The 24,083-nt window shown below is 36.0% G+C and overlaps 1 protein-coding gene across 1 annotated transcript; it reads left to right on the top strand.

Annotated features, from left to right (window-relative positions):
* The first annotated feature begins 1,070 nt into the window (after window positions 1-1,070).
* LOC141291564 (extracellular matrix protein 2) lies at window positions 1,071-22,703 on the top strand. The gene is made up of 9 exons (XM_073823719.1): window positions 1,071-1,344; window positions 2,769-2,833; window positions 3,218-3,635; window positions 3,766-3,881; window positions 5,575-5,707; window positions 6,766-6,923; window positions 7,017-7,153; window positions 18,946-19,272; window positions 22,158-22,703. Exons 1-9 carry the CDS (start codon window positions 1,194-1,196, stop codon window positions 22,333-22,335), a joined length of 1,683 nt encoding a protein of 560 aa, XP_073679820.1. The 5' UTR covers window positions 1,071-1,193; the 3' UTR covers window positions 22,336-22,703.
* The last annotated feature ends 1,380 nt before the right edge of the window (window positions 22,704-24,083 follow it).

Below are 24,083 nucleotides of genomic sequence, written 5' to 3'. Positions count from 1 at the left end.
GTCATACAATTTTTTATAATGATATGAATTCAAATCTAACGATATCTGATATCTAATACAAATCGGATTAAAATTGTTAAGAAACCTGAAAAAGAGGTATGAGGATGACTCAAGGTGTGCACGTGAAAAAATATGCTTCATATGTCAACGTACACAGTTATTGCCCATTTTGTAACCCATGTTGTCTGAGCAAATTTAAACAGAGTCACAAGGCAATATCTCACTCTGCAGTGATACTTTATGGTGTGAATGTAAATGCAAACAATCTCTCCCTATACAATGTGACCCTAAGAGCCTGTCTATTTGTATGTCTGTGAGACCCTTGTCCAACTGTAACTCTGGCTTTTTTTAAACATCCTTCTTCCCTCCCCCACGGATTTCTCAAATCTCTGATTTCACACTAATAAGTGAAATTAAAAGATAGTGTTTACAAAAGTTTTATGCATAAAAGTATTTGAACACTGGTGCCAAACATAAAATGTATGCATGTCGTTTGGTCTAGAAAACAAAATCACAAGCACTGCAATCTAATTAACAAAAGCAATGACGTTCAGACATTTGAAATGTGACACTATATATAAATCAGCCTATAATCTCCATAAAGGAGAGGAGTGTGTAACTGTATGCTTTAAAAAAACACATTGCATTTGTCTGTATGCCTGTCTGCCTCCATCTGTTTGTTTTATGAGTTAGAGAACCATGTCTTTCTCTTTTGGCAAGGTCTTTTTCTTTTTCTTACATACGTGCTAATGGCAGCATGCCAGGCAGGAACATGTTGAGGACGAGACGTGGAGCCGGAGAGAGATCTCTATACGGGTCAGTCCGGCTGCTCGCTCGCTGCCCTCTTGTTTGGATAACGCTCTCATTTGTCCATCTCAAGTGTTACAAGGTGTGAACACTGTGTCATTGTGGCATGACGTGACTGACATTGACCATCATTCCTCTGCCTCTTTCTCTCTCCCAAGCTCTAGTGTTTGTTGGCACAACCGTTGACTTTATAAGGAGGAGTTGATATTTTTGTGAACTTCTGGCAATAAAGGTCCCTGTACACGTCTAACCATGTACTGTGATCTCCTCCCTGTTTTCTTCTCCTCCTCCTCCTTTTCCCTGCTGACTAAGAGGGAATTTAAAAGGGCAGCTAGAGGTGAGCCTGCAGGTACATGGTGAGCGTCTGAACAGATCGGATCAGAATCATGCAGAATCTTTTGGTGTTTTGCGTGTGCTTAGGAGCTTTGTCTGTGAAAGGAAACTTCCTGAATGAACTGAATTCATTCTTCACATTTTCACCTGAGACTGATGCTTCATCCTCACAGCATCAACTGGTGGATTCTTCATCAGCATCAAGTGAGTAGATCAGCAATTATAGCAAATAAAATTTCAAGAGCAGTGACAAAGGATGCAATCTTAGGAGTGGTCAGACAAGATCACTGTGAATAGTTCATGGTGTCTGATATATTTTGTACTTGTTCAAAGTGTTTATTGAACTAGGATAAAGTTCTAAACTAAAGTTTCAGAGAATCAAAGGATATTTTGAAAGAAATAAATAGAGGTGAAAGCAACTTCTTTTACATTTTTTTGTAGTGTGTCTGCCACAAAATTGATTAAATTGTTGAAAAGTATTTTAAGTAGCACAGGTATATTTTTGTAGCAATAGCCAAAAATACTTTGTGGATCAAAATGGGTCAATTTTTATTTTATGCCAAAATCATTAGGATATTAAGTAAAGATCATGTTGAAGATATTTTGTACATTTTCTAGCATAAATATATCAAAGCATCATTTTTGATATAGTAATATGCATTGCTAAGAACTTTATTTGGACAACTTTAAAGGCGATTTTTGCACCCTCAGATTCCAGATTTTTATACAATAGTTGTATCTCAGTCAAATATTGTCCTATCCTAACAAACCATACATCAATGGAAAGCTTATTTATTCAAAATTGACCCTTATGACTGGTTTTGTGGCCCAGGGTCACATATTTGGAAATGTGTGTGAATGCATCTGCAATGACCTTTTAAATGATTTAAACACTTAATTGCAATCCATTTAAAATGGATGAATTGTATTGCATTAGTTAACAAAATATGAAAGCAGGTGGCATTTGCAAATAAATTGTGGCTTTTCTCTTACTTTTTCTTAAATTTTCACATTAACTTGGTCTCAGAGGTAATTTTCAAAGTTATTGTAGTTCTTCCCAAGTACATACAGGTATCCTAGCAGAGTAACCACAAGTGTAGTTATTTACATTAACTATGAACATGATCCAGTATTACATTACACAATACAATACAATAAACGATCATTTAAAAGTATGGGGTTGGTAAAATTATTTTTGAAAAAAGTTTCTTATTTATTTGCTAAAAAAAAAAAAAAAAAAAAAAAAAACAGTACTATTGTGAAATATTGTGTTCTATATGTTCTATAACTGTTTTCAATTTAAATATATTTTATAATGTAATTTAGTATAATTTTCAGCATCATTACTCCAGTCTCCAGTGTCACATAATCATTCAGAAATCATTCTAATATGCTGATTTGGGGATTTTATTTCAAATATTTTTATAAAACTAAGAGTCTATATTGTCATGATTCATTTAATGCTTTTTGCAAGAAAAATATTACTTTATTAAAAATAAATTACTCCAAACATTTGAACGGTAGTGTATGTGTAGCTTCTTCTGTCAACAGTGCAGTAGTTGATTCACACATGGTTCTGAATTCACTGATTTTGTTCTTATTGTGTTGAATCATTGGTGCATTTGCAGGTGAAAAGAGAACCAATGAAGTACAAAGTACTGGGCAAATAAGCGACACTGTCACAGATACACAGGTGAGTTTGTTATTCCAACCAATCAGGTTTCTGACATCAAATAGTTTGGTCAAATAAATAGAAACCAGTAATTATTGAATTCATGACCATATGTGTGTCCCATAGTAACTTTTTGCTGCACAAGCTGCCACTGTTGTTACAGTGGAACAAGTATGTGTATTCTGGCAATCCAGGATAGCACAACCATACCATACATGCTAATTATAAGTCTATTTTTGCTTCCTGTCTTAATGTTTAACATCTCATTTTCCACCTCCTTTATTCCTGTCTGTGCTGTTGGTTCACTATATTTAGTTTGTTTAGTTTGTTCAGTGTGTTTCTGGTCATTCCTGTGTCACTAATGGGCTCAATTCATGCTGTGTTCCCCTCTGCGTGTCCCATCAGACAGTTATGGGGCGAGCCGAGGCTGTGTGGGTAGAACTCAATGCTGTGTTGGAGAGATGGGGCGGAGCAGCAGGGAAACTAAGCACAATCTTGAGGGAACTCAAAGAAGAGAAAAAACGCCTCTTGGACCAAGGGGAAGAGCAGAAAGTAAAGAAAAAGCAAGAGGAGGAGGATGAAGAAGAAGAAGATGATGATGATGACGAGGAAGAAGAAGAAGAAGAAGAAGAGGAGGAAGAAGAAGAGAATGAGGAGGAGGGAAAGGAAGAAGAGGGAGCTGAAGAGGAGGAGAATGAAGCATCTAATAGCACCTTACCAGAAGGCTGCCAAGTGGTAGAAAGTCGAGTATCCTGCAAGCAGATTGGCTTGTCCGACCTGCCAGTCATCACAAACTTGGAAGTCACCATACTTGAATTGCCTGGTAAGTCTCTGGAAAGGCTGAAAGATCCAACATAAGTATATGAATTACTGAGGCACTCTATAATTTATGTTGATCGTGTCTTGTAATAAGCATAGCCATCCAACATGTTAACCAATGTGCTGTCTTACAGGGAATAACTTGACAAGCATTCCTCCTAGTGGTTTTTCTGGACTGCCAGATCTCGAAGAGCTTGACCTAAGTTTGAACAAGCTGGTCGACTCCTCTTTCGGCCTAAGTCTCCTCATGGTACTGGCATTTTTTTTTTTTGTCCCTTCAATTACACCAGTTATATACTCATATAATCTTTAAACAGCGTGTACTGTATAGTACATGTCTACATCAAATCTAAAAATAATTCCATCCTAGTCAGGACCTTTAAGAACATACAAATTAAAAGTTTCAAATTATAACTGCTAACTATAAGTCTGGCCAAGTCCGGATTTCCCAGTTAGAGACCTTGAGGAGAGACCAAACACACCACTCCCAAAGCAAACTCAGCAGCATGAAAATAGGAACCACAGTTTGGCCAGTGGAAAATGCCACTGTCTTCTTTGGACCGTTTATGAAATGTCAGTGAAGTTAGCATAATAAGTAAATGCTCTTTGATGAGTGCAGTGCCTATTTATGTCATTCACACAAATGAGAAGTAGCTGAAGTCAGGTCTGATAGTCCGAAGCCGCAGGGTACAGGTACAGTTGAGGTCAAAAGTTTACATACACCTTGCAGAATCTGCAAAATGTTAATTATTTTACCAAAATAAGAGGGATCATGCAAAATGCATGTTATTTTTTATTTAGTACCAACTTAAATAGGATTAGTTAACATAAAAGGCTTTTACATATAGTCCACAAGAGAAAATTGAGAAAGTTGAATTTATAAAAATGACTCTGTTCAAAAGTTTACATACACTTGATTCTTAATACCGTGTTGTTAACTGAATTATCCACAGCAATGTTTTTTTTTTTTTTTGTTTTTTTTTTTTTGGTGATAGTTGTTCACGAGTCCCTTGTTTGTCCTTAACAGTTAAACTGACCACTGTTCTTTAGAAAAATCCTTCAGGTCCCACAAATTCCAACAATAACTGGGGGACTCATATGCAACTATTACAGAAGGAAACACAATGCATTAAGAGAACTTATTTTATTTTCTGTGAAACATAAGTGTCTTCTGAATCTTCTGAAGGGCAGCACTAAATGAAAAAAAAAAATTCTGATATTTAGGCAAAATAAGAAAAATGTACACATCTTCATTCTGTTCAAAAGTTTTCACCCCATGGCCCTTAATGCATTGTGTTTCCTTCTGTAATAGTTGCATATATATTGTGTTGTTCTCAATGTGAAAAGACGGATCTCAAAATCATATAGTTGTTGGAAAGAGTTCAAATGCACAGAAATGCAGAAAAAAAGATTTTTCTGAAGAACAACAGGCAGTGTAACTGTTCAGGACAAACATGGGACTCATAAACAACTATCACTTAACAAAAAAAACAAAAACAGCTGTGGATCATTCAGGTAACAACACAGTATTGAGAATCATGTGTATGTAAACTTTTGAACGGTGTCATTTTTAAAAATTCAACTATTATTTTCTCTTGTGGACTATATGTAAATGTATTTTATGTGAAATATCTTATTCAGGTCAGTACTAAATAAAAAATAACTAAATAAAAAAGTATTAAATAAAAAATAATTAAAAATAAGCATTTTGTATGATCCCTTTTATTTTGGTCAAATAATATTTAGCAGATTCTGCAAAGTGTATGTACAATTTTGTACAAGTCTTAACATTAAAATAACTGGACAAACGTGTAATTGAGGCTTTTCATTTGGTGGTATGCACAGTGGAAACATTTCTGTGTTAAAACTCTATCTCATAATTCACTAGACCCAAAACAGACAAAGTCCCAAGTAGACAATAATCTGTTCTGCTCTTTTAACAGAATCTGACAAAGCTGAAGATTCTGAAACTTGACGGCAATGAACTTACAGCAGTCCCTGACTTGCCGTCTTCTTTGGAGGATCTAAAGATAAACAACAATAAAATAAACCAACTGGCTTCACACAGCTTCAAAGGTTTGTATTGTTTTAATGCCAGCTGCACAAACATGAGTTTATTCAAGGCTTTGGTATGTAACTCACGCAAGTTCTTAGTTCATTTTTTCCTCATTAAAAAGATTTTCAGAGTAGTACTTTTGAAAAAGATGTTTGAAATTACACTCAAAGGAGGTATAATATAGTCTCATACCAGTAGCTAAATAAAAGCTCTTTAATTACGAGTTGCCTCATGGGGGTCGACATGTTGAGATCACATGACCAGCCGAAAGTTACTTGCTTCACTTTGTTAACCCCCCTGTTGCTGGACAGTTTTGTTCACAAGATACACCTAAATGCTGGAATACACTGCAGATTTTTGCTCCAATTTACAGTCTGTACAAGTTGTAAGTTTCCTCAAATCTGGGATTTGAGATGACAGAAAATCATGTAGTGTATGATGAGCAGACTTCGATTTTTTATCTTCAGACTTTGATTTCATCCAGTCAGAGGAAATCAAACATTTTATATTTTGAGGTGATATGACAGATAATATTTTTATTTGTCACATGTCTCTCATAGAAACATTGTTTTTACTTTAAAGGTAGTGTGTGATCTTTAATCACAGAAATTCTAATGGTTTCCACTACGAATACAATTTGAACCATTACAATCCATCAAACTTTTCACCATTAAAACCATTAAAAATGGTTTTCTGTAGTGTGTTTTGGGACATATTCTATTATGTAGAAGGCAACCAGTTACCAGTAGAAACCCACAGAGTTTAATACAGTTTCCATTAATATCAATACAAGTCTTATTATAACCAGTAAATCCATTACCATTTGTGATGGTGTCTATTGTTTTTTCAGCAGGGTTAATCTCACAAGTTTTTAAAAGTCATGTAGTGCATTTCAGCCTTAAATAAAATCATGACTGACTGCTTAAAGATCATTTGAACAATAATTTTAACAGCTAAAAACTTTTTTGTCTTGTTTTGTTACATCCACACCACTAGGTGTCAGAAAAAGTCTAGGATAAATCAAAATAAACAGAAATTACTTAAACTGAAGTAACTAATAACATTTTGTTTTCTGCAGGCTTGACTAACCTAAAAGTCTTAGAACTGGGAGGAAACGTCCTCTATGAGAGCAGCATTGCACCCTGGGCTTTTAAACCTCTGAAGGCACTCAAGCATTTACGACTGGATAAAAACAGATTCAGTGCTATCCCAGCAGGCTTGCCCCCGTCTATAGAGGTCAGTTCTGTAACCCGGCCAATGTTCCAGTCACTTGCTTCTCTGTAAAGGTTTACGGTATTTATATTTTGATATGCCTTGGTGTATTTGCAGGAGCTGAGGTTACAGGAAAATCAAATAGTGGAGGTGCAGGACAGGCTTTTGGATAAGTGTGTCCACCTGAAGGTGTTAGATCTCAGTCACAACTTTCTAAAAGAAAACAGCATCTACCCTGAGGCCTGGATCAACCTGTGAGTCTCATATGCACTTTTTGGACATTATATCTATAAAATATATTATATTACTATATTAATACACTTTATAGGTAAACTCATTGCTTCTGGATTGGTAATCTGATTCAACATTTTTTTTATTTTGTTATAATTTTTTACAAAATGTGTATTTATTAGGGCCGGGACGCGATTAAAAAAATTAATCTAATTAATTAGAGGCTTTGTAATTAATTAATCGAAATTAATCGCATTTTAATCGCATATAAATATTTGACCTGAGAACAGTGAGGAGTAAGTTTTTTTCATATGGATTTTTAATTATACCATTGAATGACTGAATACATAAGCTTAAGCAACAAAATATTGTTTATTTTTGTTCAACCAAGTCCAACAGACCAGTGCAATATTGCCATTAAGTGTAGCAATAGGCTCGATGTCCTGCGGTGATATGCGAATTCCTTGTTGCATAGCTTGCACACAACCATGCTCTTATCGACGCTTTCATCCATTAATTTTTTATAACAAAATTTCCCATCCACAGGGCCAACCAAAGCGGTCTCATCAGCTTCTTTGCCCATGTTCACTGTGGTTTGTTTTTGTCTGAACGCTAGTTGGTGCTCCAGTATAATCGGTCCGCCGAAACTTATCCAGTGAGAAACGTTCCGCAGTGCAAAAATAAGTGCGATTAAAATGCGTTAAAAAAAATTAACGCGTTATTTTTGTGTAATTAATTAATCTAAATTAACGCGTTAAAATCCCGGCCCTAGTATTTATATATTAATATTTTATATATTTTATATATTTTCTATAATATTTTCTATATTAATATTTTATATAAAATGTATTATATAAAATATTGTTTAAAAGTTTAGGATCAGTACGTTTTTTATGTTTTTTTTTTTTTTAAATAAGTCTCTTGTGCTCCTCAAAGTTCCATTTATTTAATAAAAAAAAAAAAAACAGAAAAAGTAATATTATAAAAAAACAATTCTATTTTAATATACTTCAAAAATGATTTTTTTTTCTGTGATGCAAAGCTGAATTTTCAGGAAACAATCGTGCTGCTTGATATTTTTTTGGAACCTGTGATAATTTTTTCAGGATTCTTTGATGAATAAAAAGTTCAAAAGAACAGCATTTATTCAAAATAGAAATGTTTTGTAAGTCTTTGCTATCACTATTAATTGAACACATCCTTGGTAAATAAAAATATTAATTTCTTTCGAAGAAAGAAAGAAAAAAATTACTGACTCCAAACTTTAAACGGTAGTGTATACTGTTAAAAAAATATTTTTATAAATTTATAAATAAATGTTGTTTTTTTAATGTTTTATTAACTGTAGAATCCTGAAAAAGTAACACAGGTTCCAAAAAAATATTAAGCAGCAAAAACTGTGTCCAGCATTGACAATAAATCAGCATATTCGAATGATTTCTGAAGGATCATGTGACACTGAAGATTGGAGTAATGAGTCTAAAAATTCAGCTTTGCATCACAAGAATAAATTGTATTTTAAAGTATATTTAAATTGAAAATCACTTTTTCAGATTAAAATAATATTACACAATATTACGTTTTTTTTTTCAGTATTTTTAATCAAATAAACGCAGCCTGGACGAGCAGAAAAGACTTCTTTAAAAAACGTTAAAAATCTTACTGATCCCAAACTTTTGAATGTCAGTGTATATAGATGATCAAAATATGTAGTGCAAGTTTTGTCATAAATAGTAAAAATATACATCTGTATATTTAGATTTCTTTATAAAATATTTTATACAATATATTGTAATGTATTTTAAATGTGGGTCAAAGACGAAAAAGGGTTTAAGCATAAAAACAAGTGTAATACTGCATTAAATAGTTGTTTCTTGCCAAAAAAAATGTTTTTAAGTTTTATATTTAATTTAATTGGATTTTTGTTTTTGTTTTTCTGAGCAAAAAATAAATATCATACATTTTCCCCTAATTTACAGAAGACACCCAATAAAATGTCATTTAGCGTAACAATCTTGTTAGTCATATTTACTACAAAAATTAATTCATGAGATATTAAAAGACAAATTACTTTCACCCCAAATACTAATTTGTTGTATTTCTACATTTTTTTTTAATTTGCCACTATCCTAGGTTTTGCTCATTTGTCAGTAAGTTTTTCTTTTACTCATTTAAAACACATTACAATTTAATATGCTTCCTTATTCTTTTATATATTTTAATATGTACAAGTCAGAATAAGCATGTTGTTTGAATTTTTTTTATAAATATTGTGTTACACTGAATGACAATATATCATTATTTCAAGCAAATTGTGACATTTTATTCTCCAAAAACTTATTTGAAACATTAAAAGTAGACACCTTGCTTACATTTAATGTGCTTTCTATGGACATAAAATCACTTTTGTAAATTTATTTTAATGTGGACTTCTTAACGTCTTTGACCCATGTATATAAATATATAAATTATAAGTATATATACAATAAATAATACACACACACACACATGTGGACTTCTTAACGTCTTTGACCCATGTATATAAATATATAAATTATAAGTATATATACAATAAATAATACACACACACACATGTTGGGTTTACATGTTTTATGGGGACATTCCATAGGCGTAATGGTTTTTATACTGTACAAACCGTACTTTCTATCGCCCTACACCTACCCTACACCTAAACCTAGCCCTCACAGGAGATTGTGCACACTTTTACTTACTCAAAAAAACTCATTGTGCATGATTTATAAGCCTGTTTCCTCATGGGGACCTGAGAAATGTCCCCACAAGGTCAAAATCTACTGGTATTCCTATCCTTGTGGGGACATTTGGTCCATTTATTCAATAAATTGGACATTTGGTCCAAGTATTCAATTTGGTCCCCACAACGTGATGAATACCAGGTACACACACACACACACACACACACACACACACACACACACACACACACACACACACACACACACACACACACACACACACACACACACACACACACACAAACACAAACACACATACGTTTACCTAGTTATCTAAATGGGTCATTACAGACATTGTTTTTATATAAGCATTAGTTACACATTTTCTAACCTAAACCTAACCCTTGAATCACAGAACAATTTCTGCATTTTTACAATTAAAAAAAACTTTGTTTACTTATGCCAGTATACCAGTTTTACAAATCAGGATGTCTTTTGGAGATTTTGTCAGGTTTTGCTCACTTTTGGGTACAAAATTGTCCCCAAAATATGGTTAAGTAGGTAAACACACACACACTTGGTACATTTCCCTTATTAGCCACTAGATGGTGCACAAATGACATGTTGAGAGCAGTCTAACCCACCCTATTGCTAAATGTGTTGTGGTACAACACAATTCCAGGAATCGGTGTGTTCGTCATCATCAGAATCAGTTGAAGTAGGGCGATCATTTATTCTGGACCTGCTGTCAGCCTGCATCTGCCTCATAGTTTCGATTCTACCGGAGTAGATGTGTTTCTCCAAGGTCTCACATCACTCATCCTCAGGAGCGTGTTATACGGGAGGCAGAAGCGACAGAGAGCCCACTCATCACTCACTCTGCCCTTTACCCTGTCAAACACACTGAGTGATGGGGTGAAGTTAGAAAAATAAGCTTGAGAGCACACATACCATGTCTCAGCTGTTTGGAAATCCAAGCTTGATTTTATGAGTAATAAAGAATTTGTCTAGGGTTGTATATAGAAAATTACTAGGGGTCTATTTTGTAATTAGACATAAGCTCACTCATGGATAACAGTTAGTATTTGTATTGCAGTGAATGCAGATGTTTGGCTGGCCGCTGATCAGCCAAATGGAGCGGTTTACAGCACTGGTTATGGCTTGGCTGTGTGATGGTGCATGTGTGGGGTATGATTCATACAGGGATGACCGTGATGCTCAAGCATTCCTGCAGAGAGACATTTTGTGGATTTCATTTTGTTGAGCTGCCAAACTACAGATATGTGGTTAGCGCATGAAACCATCCATAGTTCTACTAAAAGCTAAAAAATAAACAGAAAACATGCCGTAATCAGAAACTAACAGTAATCAGTAGTTTGTTCCATAGAAGAGACATCCAAGGTTCATCCAAAAATAAAAATCCAATCTTGCTTCAATTTCAAACCTGAAGAAGATACGTATTTTAATAATGCTCTGAATGAATGTGAAATAGAGCTTTCTAAAAAGACAAAAGCACCACAACATTTACATAAAAGCAACCTGTGTGACTTGTACTTAAGTATTCTGATGTTATACAATAGCTTTCCGTGAGAAACAGACCAAAGTAAATTAAAGTGGGACCTTCCATTACAGCTTTCTCTGCATCACAAGCTTTTTGTCTTTTCCACCCCCTCCACTCCCTCTCTCACACTGACTCTCATACCGTCAGCAAATCATACTAATACATTATTCATCTCTAACATCTTTTACTCCTTTTCTTGCAAGTTGCAAATCTTTTTGAAACGGTGCCATTCAAAGCTGGTTTGCAGGAATTCCTAATTCTCTTTTCTCTCATCAACATCTGCATTACCAGGAAATTATCGCTGGAACAGTTTCCATGGCTGTTGCACTGTTTACTTTCCAGCTGCCTTTTTAAGCTAACCTGTAATTAGCCGCAGTGAGCGTAAGTGAGCTTTGATCAGCCATCAGCTTAACTTTACAGGCTCTTTATTTTAAAAATAATGTCACATTGTCACCAAATTGCTGCTGTTAATTGTTACTCTAGATGTGTGTGTGCACGCATTCACGTGTGTGATCCTGTGATCTACCCAAACACTGCAGCACCATGCTATTATCTCGGCACAAATCTGTGAACCTCCCCGAGTTAAGGCAAGACTTTTACTGTCTGCTTTAATTTCTTCAGCCTTTATGAGTGCCTGTCAGCCCAAATAATCGGCACCATGGACCCACTGTAATTCCCAGCTCCATCAACACCTCGTCAACACTCCAGTTCTCAAACTTTCACTCATCTAGCAGCCCAGCCGCATATATAGAAATACATACACATACGTAAAACTGTAGTCATGACAATATTTTCCTGTATCTTGTATGTGATCAATCACATGACATTTCCAGCTGAGACACTCAAAAAAACATCTGTGGTCCAAAGATGGCAAATTGTGTACTTCTGGGAGGTTTTGTGCCAGAACTGCTGTTGAAATGATTGGAAATGCTAACGGCTGACTATTACAGACCCTCAGCATATAAACAAAGGCACTTCCTATTAATACACTATTTTCCTTTTCTCTCTGTATTTGTTTCTGCATTTACACTTATGCTCTTGATGCCTTTATGACCTTTTTGCACCATGAAAGTTTTTAGAAACCTGTCAGGTTTAATTGAAAATATTTTAATTTGTGTTTTGAAAAAAAAAAATTATAATTTGGAATAGGGCTGTCACGATTCCTTGATTCAATTCGAGTACTCGATTATAAAAAATCCTCGATTGCATTTTGCCCGTGTCGAGTAACCAGCAAAATACAGAAATTGGAGCATTCCATGGATGAGAATAGAGGGTTTGCACCTACGTCACGATTTGGTCAGTTACCTGGATATCTCCATATTGGAGATACTTGGATGTAAACAACAGCATGGATTGCATGGTTAATGTACTACTGAATACTAAAATCAACTTAAGTCATTTAAACTCACAAGTTAAATCAACTAATTTTGATTGTAATAAGTTAAAATGACTTGTAGTTTTAAGCTGATGTAACTTAACTTAAGGCAGCTGCTGAACTTTTTAAAGTTTTTTTTTAAGGTTTTTAAGTTGAATCTGGTGAAATCTTTTTACAGTGTAGGTAGTAAAATTACATACAAGCAGTATTAATTAAGATATTAGCCTAATATTTCACCTACCTGACCAGAAAAGATAAGAACAAACATGAATGTTGTCAAGATTCTTGCTCTGGAAATCCTGGTTAAGTTTGGCCAACCACAAACGCCTTCTTTCCTCAGACAGTTATTTGCACTCTTCTCCTTGATTTGTTAAAACTTAAAACTTCTATAGTGCTCTAAATGTTTTTCCCAGTCCGACCGATTAGTACAGCCCAAAACATGCCAATAATTGTCCATTTTCAGCGGCAATAATCAGCAAAATATGCAAGTTTCATTCTGCTCTGTGTGGCATTGTTTACGTTCTGTACCGCCAATATGCCTGATTGATGACACGGCTGGAAAACACTCTATTAGACCGTTTTCTAAGGCTGCATGATATATTAAACCCATAATAAAACATAATATTATAATGAATTAACAAACTACGGTTAGATTAATTGATTATATGCAATGCACATTTAATATATGCACGTTAATTATTTATATGCGTGTAGGTAACGTGCGGCTCTGTTCACAGTAAATGCTGCTCCACACAAACACTTATCATTCACATGTGTGGAGCCTCTCAAACTCCATCTCTGCATATTGCTGTGAGTTTGGGTTTATTATAATGTTCATCTGGGAAACGCAACATGCACCATTTCATTAGATTTATAAGGTAAATAATTTATAAACCTAGGCCAACAAGAGAATACGTCATTAGCTTTCTAAATATGCCATCTGTTCATTGCGATTTCAAAATAAAAGCTTTTTGAGTTTACATATTTTGATGTCCACATATTCAAGAAATGACAGTGGCTAAAGCATTTCTGTCGTGAAGAAATGGACAAATATTAAAGATTAGGTGGATATTTGAATTAAATGTTGTTTAGTTAATATTAAACAAGGATTAGATTGCGCTGTAACCTGTAAAAACTATCATCAGGCCGTTGGTGCACTCTGCAGGCCTTTGATATAATGTATAATGTAGGTTAGGTCTATTGTTTATAATACGTTATGTATTTTAACAGTTTTGTTCGGTAAAACTACATGATTGCTTGATTTTGATACTTTATTTGAAATCATTCTTATTGCCTCATTGTTATTATTTATGTATCTGAAGTCATTTTAAAGCCTATTGTTTGCTTAGGTATATTTTTATTACCTCAAAAAAAGTTGTATAATTATCCAATTACTCAATTAATCGTTAGAATAATCGACTGATTACTCGATTACCAAAATAATCGTTAGTGACGGCCCTAGTTTAGAACAACACTAAATGGTGGGTAAATGGTGACAGAATTTTCATTTTTACTTAAACTGACTGCTTATACATTGTATATATTAATATCCTTACCTGCTTGCGCTCTGTCCTTCTCTTCTAAAGAAGTGCCAGCCCTATAAAATCTAATTACAGTTTTTTGTTTCACTGAACAACCTTCATGGTTTATTTCTCTTAGAAGAACTGCTTAAGACTGTAAAAAGTGACACATCTCCAACCAGTGATGTCACATCAGCAGTACCCAGTCGAATGTCATGGGAATTTGTGCAACTTTGGGTTGAAGGACCGTGGTGCTCCGTGTGTTCATATGTATGTGTGTGTTTATATAGGTACACAAGTTTTTGTATGTGAGCATTGACGCCACAGGCCCCCTGTCATCTGGAGGGTTGTTTTGGTTCTTGGGGTGAAGAACAGGGTGTGCTAGGAGAGGGCTCCTCTGCAGGCCAATGACCTGAGACTGAGGATTTTGATGGATGTGAGGACAGTGTTGATGCGCTAGCTGGACTGAGCTTACGGGAAGAAGGCAGGGGGGTGAAACAGAGGACACGCGCTGCTTGTTTTCTCACACAGGGAGACAAAAACACAAGTTAGTGCAGTTTCATCAAGAAGTTCACATTCTCATTTCATAATGAGTTACATAAAGTGTCTCTGCCTTAGGAGACAACCAAGATCAAGCGGTTGTGCAGATATGAAGGCACGCACATGCATACATGTAAATGCTGTTCACTCGAAACCTGTTCTTTGAATATTGTCAGGAAAAGAGCACAAATTATGGAGCCACAGCTGGAGATGGTTATGCCAATGCTCGCTCTTGCTAGTTCAAATCATAGTGCCCTGAATGAAGGGACTGAGTTTAGCTGTGCCTGGGTCTCCCGCATGCATGATATAACATGAGATCCAACGAAATGCGCCTTGTCGTGACAGTGGTCTTCCTGTCCTGCGTGCCAGATTATGTAAGGGGGGGTTGTGCAACGCTGGCATCGGTGTGCCTGTGGACATGTGGTGGCAGCCGTGCTCTCTGCTTTTCATTAAGGGAGAGCTCCCTGAGGAAGCCCACCGTTATTGGCTTGTTGGTGGGGGAATCTGTGTGGGAACAATGTCAGTATGTAAATCTGACTCAGACATCAGAAGCCAAAAATTGATGAAACTGCTTTTTTGTGTTCTGGAATTATGTTATTTATTTTTACCAAATCTGTACTTTATGGCTAAGTATGAATCTCATCAAGTTAGTGTTTTTAAGCATTTTACATGTATTCCAAAATAATAACTCAAGGCAGTAACAATTTAAAAACAGTATATTTTTTGTGAACTTATGTTCAGCTGTTCATTTCAATAGTTAACTTTTAGCTATTTTTGAATTTTTCAGGTTATCAGTCTTCAAAACTTGGTAAATATTAGTCACAGACACAGGTATTTACTTAAAATTTTACTAAGCTGTGTTCTGGAATTATGTTATTCATTTATTTATTTTTACCAAATCTGTATTTCATGGCCAAGTATGAATCTCATCAAGTTAGTGTTTCTAAGCATTTTAAATTTATTCCAAAATAATAACTCAAGGCAGTAACAATTTAAAAACAGTATATTTTTTGTGAACTTATGTTCAGCTGTTCATTTCAATAGTTAACTTTTAGCTATTTTTGAATTTTTCAGGTCATCAGTCTTCAAAGCTTGGTAAATATTAGTCACAGACACAGGTATTTACTTAAAATTTCACAAAGCTGATTACTCACAAAAAATTTCCATAGACCATGTTTTCCACAGACCATTGCATTTTAAGTCTTACACCATGTCTACACCGGACGTGAGCGACAAAATACAATAGAACCTATTATGCTGTCTACACCGGATTGCGTGCGGCGCGACACGGCAAATCCCCGACAGTAATCTGCTGCCGTGTTCTATTTATGACGTGCTCACGCAAAGTTTAAATGATTTGCAACGGTCGCTTTGTGGCGTCTGGTGTAGACACAGTGTTATTTTGACGTAACAAAGTGGTTAAAAAGTGTGTAAGTTGTTTACTTCCTTTTCTAAATTAGTCTTCTCATTAACTCTGAGGCTGCCCTCGACTAAAGGTTTTTCTGGTCAACTAGTAGTCGTTCATTTTAAGCATTAGTCAACTATTAGTCGCACATTTATGAAAAAAACATATGAAACATAATAATGAGCCTTTATCTGCCTACATAGCCTAAAAAGCACTCAAGCGCAGGCAAAAAAAGCTTGCCACAGCGCACCAGAAGATATAATCATTGATTATTATGAAAAACAGCAAGGAGACTACATTACCGTTTTAATAATTTATTGATAAACTAGTGCTTTCTTTGTTTTTCGGCTTAAGAGATGAAGTCACTTAAGACACTGACTCGTCATCTCCGCAGTAGTGATGCGCCTGTATACATGTTTCATACGGATTACATAATCTGAGAATATTTAGACATTTCACTCACTATAGGCTAGATATATTTTTCATGTCAGTAAGGCAAGTATACACAGAGTTTCGAAGTTTCACGCTCAAGCTCACAAAGACCGAGACGCCAGAAAGCACATCCTGTTTGCTTTCATTATTTTACAAAAGTGCAACGTTTTGTTGTTATTGTGAGTGCACACAAATAAACGTAGAGTCGTTACAGATTTAATTTATAACTTTTATCTGTATGACCAAAAATGTTGGAGTATTTTTAGAGCAAGTGACCGCACCGATGCCTTTATCTGTCAAGCAGTAAGCGGGCTACTGTTCCTAGCTAAGCTTCCACACTCCGCAGAGTCGAAGAATGATAGGTGAGCGTTTGGATGTATTGCCTGATGTATTACCACATAGACCAGCTATTAACGATTTGTCTGTCATGGACTGCGTGACTTCGCCACTTACTGTGGAAAATTTTTGTCTGCCACTAAGCGACTAATAAAATTTTGGTCGACCAAGCCTCTTCTCATCGACTATTAGGGGGCAGCCCTAATTATCTCCATTATATTGTTCATTCAGACTGATTCGTGAATGCAGAACGCATTGAACACAAGAGGCGGGATTTAGTGCATGAACTAATCACAGCCGAACATAACCAGTCATATCCAATCATATCACACATTTTTTTTCTGTGTGTAAAAATGTGGGTAAGTGTGTTTTTTTTGGCTGTAAATTATTGTGTTGGCTCTCTTGTGACAGTGGGTCCATTGCACATGTGCATAATAAAACATTTATGGATTTATTTAACAACCCAACTGTTGATGAAAATCTCTTAAAGAGAGGAAAAAATTCCCTCTATTTATTAGCATTAACACTTCCAGCATTTCCAAAAAGAAGAAACGTAATGCACCTACATTATTTGTTTTTTAAGGCTCACCAGTGGCAGTCTTGACCCACTTTGTGGCCCTAGGCAAGACTGACCAAATTTTTACATTTTCCAAATGTCTGACACAGCGTTTTAGACTAACACTTTATGCAACTTTATAAATTAGTAAAAACTTTTGGGGGGTTGCATTCACTTGTCTCAAAAAAAAAAAACAAAAAAAAGTTTGAAGATGCTTCTGCCAAAGACAATTTGTGAAAAATAAATAATGAATCTGACACTGTTCAAAGTTTTTCTTAGTATTCAAAAGCTTCAGGTTTAAACTAGAACTAAACATAATAGCTCTGGGCTATTCTCTGAAACTCTTTTAGCTACATTCACTGCCAGATATTCTGATTAATATTCAGTCTGCAAGTCTCATCTCTCATCTCAAGGTCAGTATCAGAGCTTGTTGGGTGAATGAAATCCACATGGAGGTCACTGTAGCTTTTGATGTAATAATAACAGTCATTGCTATACGAGACCCTTATTTCTCTTCAGAGCACTGGTGGACTGGGCAGCCATCAGTGTTACGGAGGCAGAGGAAATGTGCTCCTGACTCCTGCTGAGATGAACATTGTAAACTTACACCAGCTGCCTCCTCCAGAACCCTCTCGGAAAACACAAAAGCCTCTCTTAGACTACCATGACTTTTAGGACATTCTCTCACTCGCTCAAAATCTTCCACCCCCAAACCCCCCTCGTGTCTTCACAGAACACACACACACACAAATACACTTAACCGAAGTTGACGCACAGGCATTTTTGGCTCTAGCTGTCTTTTGCTGGGTTAATGACCTGCCATGGGGCCCTTTCTCCGTGCAAACACTGCAGAAAACTTCACAAGCTCCCCTAGCACTTGAGAGAAACCCACTACATATGATGCAACCAAAGTATACTAACCATCAAAAATACTCTTACATGGTTTACACAAATACAAGTTGTAAGGACACGCTTAGGCAAGCATGAATTCCCATGATCATGAAGTTTGTCTGGTAACGTTTATGCTACCGATTACTAATGGTGGGGATTTTGATTCTACCCAAAGTCTTGACTTTTTCAAATCCATTGTTTAGAAAGATTTGTTCAGTTTTGTCCACTGATATTGCCATTACATAACATTCTCAATTCTTTTAAGTTGTGGTATCAAAACTGGTATCAAGAATTGAAATCTTTTCACAGAAATCTAACATTTTGGTATCGTAATAACCTCATTTCCAGCAAAAATAATTATGTTGTAATGTTACTGTAAAATAAAATGACTTACTCATGTTGTGATATAAGAGTTCGGTCATATTGCCCACCCCAGATACACCCCATGATGTAACAACACAACCTCTGTCTGTTTGTTTTCTCAGGAAGCTGGAAACTCTTGACCTGTCCCATAACCAGATGGCAGTGGTGCCCTCAGATCTGCCCAAGGCCTTGCGCCAACTCTCCCTGCAGCACAATCACATTCACTCCATTCCTCCATACTCATTGAGTCACCTTCGCCCTGGCTTACAGACCCTACATCTCTCCCACAACCTCTTAGAGGAGTACGGTGTGCTGGGGAAGTCATTTCGTGGTGTTTATCAGAGTCTGGTGGAGTTACACTTGGACAACAACAGGTTTGAGAGGGTGCCAAACAATATGCGCCACTTCAAGAACCTCAAGCTACTGCGCCTAGACCACAACCGTATAAGGTATGTACACTTTCTTAACAGCGGAGTCTGAGGTCTTAAATCTATCTAATGATACACAGTTTGTCCATATCAAGTAAGAGTGGGATGTTTTAAAGGTGACATATCAATAAAATCAAACTTTTTCGTATTTAAGGGCTAAAATCAGGTTCTAGGTGTATCTATCAACCCAGAGAACGTGAAAAAGAACAACCCAGTAATTTTTTGTTCTGCCTCTCTCTGCAAGAGTGTGAAAAAACAAGCTGATCATAATTCACTTCCCCTGTGATGTAGTATGGGGATCTTATTATAAAATTACGACAACGGTGTACCAGTTCTAATGCCATGGCAAAAGTTCGAGCAAAGCATGCTAACTGTTCTGTCGTTGGCTGCACAGAAAACTATTTAGAGTCCCAGCCTCAGAGGAGACAAGAGAGCAGTGGATTTCTTAATTTTTTTTTTTTACTGTATGTTACGCTGCTGCCACACAGATTTAATATAAACATGTAATTTCTTTCCCAGCTGTTTATCTTTGCAGACATAACTGACTGTTTTTGTAACTCGTGTGTGTTTTAACATAAACTTGTGTGTATTTGAAAGTTTAAACGCAGTAAGAAATGAAAGAACTTTCGAAAGAAGTTTCGTACTCACATGGAGTGTGACAGCCGATTACTGTGCGCATGCTTCAGACGTGTGCGCTCAGAAAAACATATATCAGTAATTTAAACTGATATGGCTTTAACTGCATGATTTCAGTGTGATAGACATGATCATCAAAACCAAACAGATGTTTGGTTGTTTTTAGTATCTGATGTATGAGCTGTTCCAGCCTTATTCTGGAAATGGTGGCGGGAAGCACAGCTCATATGCATTTAAAGAGCCATGCAGGAAAACAGTGTGTTTCTGCTTCTTTTCAAAATGATATAATAAATGATATGTGAGGTGTTTTGAGCTGAAACTTCACAGACACATTCTGCGGACACTTGACACTTATATATTGTAAAAAGAGGGCATAATAGGTTTTCTTTAAAGGAGAAGTTCACTTCCAGTTTTGAGGAATTTCAGGATTTCTCTCCATATAGTGGACTTCAGTGGTGCCTGTGAGTTTGGTGCAGTTTAAATGCAGCGTCAAAGGGCTCTAAGGGAAGAAGTCTTATCAGTTTTTTTTTAAATTTAAATTTATATACTTTTTAACCTCAAATGCTCGTCTTGTCTAGCTCTGTGTGTACTCTGTGTATTCCGGTTCAAGACAGTTGTCTTGTAGAAAAACTCCCATCACACTTTATTCTCCAACTTTAAAATCATCCTACATTCGCTGTTTTACCTTTTTTTGTAAAGGCCGTTTTTTGGTCGGTACTTCTGCAGCAATGTAGGACGATTTTGAAGTTAGAGGAGAAAATGAGATGCAAGTTTTTCGGCATACAAACTGTCTTGAACCGAAATACATAAGAGTACATGCAGAGCTAGACAAGATGAGCACTTGAGGTTAAAAAGTATATAAATTGTCAATATTTTTTTGAAAATAACTGATTGTTTTGCTAGATAAGACCCTTCTTCCTTGGCTGGGATCATTTAGAGCCTTTTGGATCTGCATTCAAATCTGCATTTTGGAAGTTATAAGCACCACAGAAGTCCACTATATAGAGGGAAATCCTAAAATGTTTTCAAAAAACAATTTCTTTACGACTGAAGAAACAAAGACATGAACATCTTGGATGACAAGGGGGTGTGTAAATTATCTGTAAATTTTTGTTCTGGAACTGAACTTCTCCTTTAACATTCTGAATGTTATACAACATTCATTTTTAGAATAATCTTTGCATACGTAGCTTTGAATGCCTTACCGTGCCGTCTAGTAAGTCACTAGGTTTTTGGAACAGAACCATAGTCCTAAGCTACTACATGCCCATGAATACAACCTCCATTTGGGAAACCCTCTCAGCTTTACACCAGCAATCATATCTCAACAATCATATCTCAACTCCTGCTTTATCCTGTTATTTCTTGAAATCCTCATTCCCTTTAGAATTTTGTTCCTGTTGCTTAGACTCAGCTCTGCTAATTTTCTTTGATCTTCTTTTAAACATTCTCTCTCATTTATTACTCACTAATTTCAGTCTTTCTTTTGTGTTAGTTTGCATTTCAAAGGCATAAAGGCTTAAGCTTGTCTGTACCCGTAGACTATAGTGCAACCAATATGGCAGCTGATGCAGTGAGAGCAGAAAGCTCAAGAGTGAACTACATGAACTGCACTAATTAAAATATTTGTGTGCTTGCTTTAGGGTTCTGCCAGTAATTACAAGGATGCATATCTCTACTCTCTAAATGGCTCTGGAATTAGCAAGGTCTAGAAACAGTCTACACTGCAGTCGTTTTCTAAATTAGCATTTTTGTGATGTTTTATAAATATATTAACATTTATAAAACAAGGATACTTGAGGAGCAAAGTTAAAGGGATAGTCCACACAAAAATAAAAATTTGTCATTAATTGCTCACCCCCATGTTGTTCCAAAACCCATAAGACCTTTGTTCATCTTCGGAACACAAATTAATATATTTTTGATGAAATCAAACCTTTTCTCGAACGTTTCTGACCCTGCATAGACAGCAATGCAACTGCAATGTTCAGAAAGGTAGTAAGGACATTGTTAAAAGAGTAATTTTATGAAGCTATGAGAATACTTTTTGTACACAAAAAAAACAACATATTTATTCAACAGTTTCTTCTATTTCTTGTCAGTCTTTGATGCTGCATACGTTGTAGTACACATTTGGTTTTTAGATTTATACGTTTAAATAAAAATTATGTTTTATTGAAAACATTACAAAAGGAATGATTATGAAAATATGTACATCCCTACAATGAAAAATGTGATTGTTAATACTATGTATGGCTTTGTGTTTTCAGCTCTGTCCCGGTGAAATCAATCTGTAAGGTTAAAAGGACGGAGGATTCTCTCTTGTCAACTGTCCATTTAGAGTACAACTACATCAGTGTGAAGAAAATCCCTCGTGCTGCTTTCTCCTGCATTCAGAATTCCAGCGGGATCATACTGGAGCCGCAGACCCAAACACATGTCTACTAAACGGCTACAGAAACATCACCCTGTCACTTCACAGCCTCCCCTCTGCCTCTTCTGTCAGTCACTCTCAAAATTAATACTGTAAACACCATGTCCGTTAGATCTATTAATAGTGTGCATGCTTCCTCTTGAAATGCACATTTGGGTCATGTTCAGCAACTTGTAGCATAAATCATTATTTTGTTCCTTTTCGTATGTTATAAACATTCCTCTTGTAAGCTAATGAAACAAGCAAGCTCAGAAATACCTTTCACAATATTCATTTAGACTTTGGTGCATCTGTAATGATTATTATTTTATTTATAATTGTATTGTATTATTTTAAATCTTTAATATTCTGATGTCACATTAAAACAAAGTCATGTCTAATACTTCAGAAGTTTTTATTCAAATGCAAGAGTAAATGTTTTAGTAAATGTAATGCTAAATGTACACAATATGTCCGTCAGACATGGAACCGAAGCTCACAGCCCAGGTAGGTGCAGCTAAAACAAAGTTTCCAGTCTGAGGGGTACAGTATGTGACAGGATCTTTATTATCCATGACTTTCAGGACACACTGCAGGATTCCTGAGTGAAGCCTCAGGTGAACGGCTGGAGGCCTCCGAGCAGAGATGATGTTTTGAATGGCAAGGTAATGAGATAGAACTTATGAGCTGTGATGTCTGCTGAGTTCAGGTGTGAATGACGCCCACAGCTCTGAGTAGGGCCCCTCTGTGCTCATTCAGCAGCACCGCCTCTGGGTAAGAACGGGTTACTTCAATGCGATTTACATAAGTACCTCAGATTTCTCCTAACCAAGAAATCTATCAAAGCTTAAAGTGCCTCAAGATGAGTTTCTTTAAGCATCTTGAATTTCTAAATGATTTACATCAAGCTGTGGGTGCCCCCGATGACCTTGACTGATCGTTCAAAGGCAATCTGATAGCATGACACATTTAGTTTGAATTGCATTACTCTGAAGGCATTTGGGCTCATTTAAAGTCCTTTAAAACAGTCCACTTGCTGACCGTCTTGGTAATGCCTTTGGGCAGCCATTACAAATCATGAAAGCACTGCTGTAATCTCGAAAAGGAGAAGTCCTAAGTCTCTTAAAGGGATGCCCATTTCCCACAAGTTGGTATGATTCTTTAGGGTATTCATGAAATGTCTGCAAAATAGTTAGATTAAAATTTTTCAATAGTTGTGTAAAGCAACACCTTTTTTACATTGAACATTACCCAAACATTTCTGCTCACAGCAACCCATTTAAGTGCATGCTTCTTTAAATGATAATGAGCTACTGTTCACTCCACCCCTCTCTTCCGTTTTGTGTTCCACGTTACCATCAAAAACTAATCCACTACATCCTGCAAAAGTATTCATACCCCTTCATGTTTTATGTTGCTGCCTTATGGTAAACTTTTAAATGACTTTTTTCCACATCAGTCTACACTCCATGCAGCATAATGACAAAGCAAAAAGACAATTGTCACAACTTCATACATTTATTAAAAATAAAAAACTGAAATAAGTACATTGCATAAGTATTCATACCCTTAACTCAGTACCTATTTGAAGCACCTTTACAGCCTTAAGTCTTTTTGGGTATGATGCAACAAGATTTGCACATCAACATTTAGCAATTATCTGCTATTCTTCGCCTCACTTTTTCACCTCTCAAGCTCTGTCAGGTTAGATGGTTGTCTGACAGACATTTTCGGGTTTCTCCAGAAATGTTTGATTAAGTTCAAGCCCAGGCTCTGGCTGTGC

This window comes from Garra rufa, chromosome 18 (assembly GCF_049309525.1).
Source record: "Garra rufa chromosome 18, GarRuf1.0, whole genome shotgun sequence".
NCBI classification, from domain to species: domain Eukaryota; kingdom Metazoa; phylum Chordata; class Actinopteri; order Cypriniformes; family Cyprinidae; genus Garra; species Garra rufa.
The sequence above is the reverse complement of the archived record's forward strand: the minus strand, read 5'-3'. Positions and strand labels throughout refer to the sequence as shown.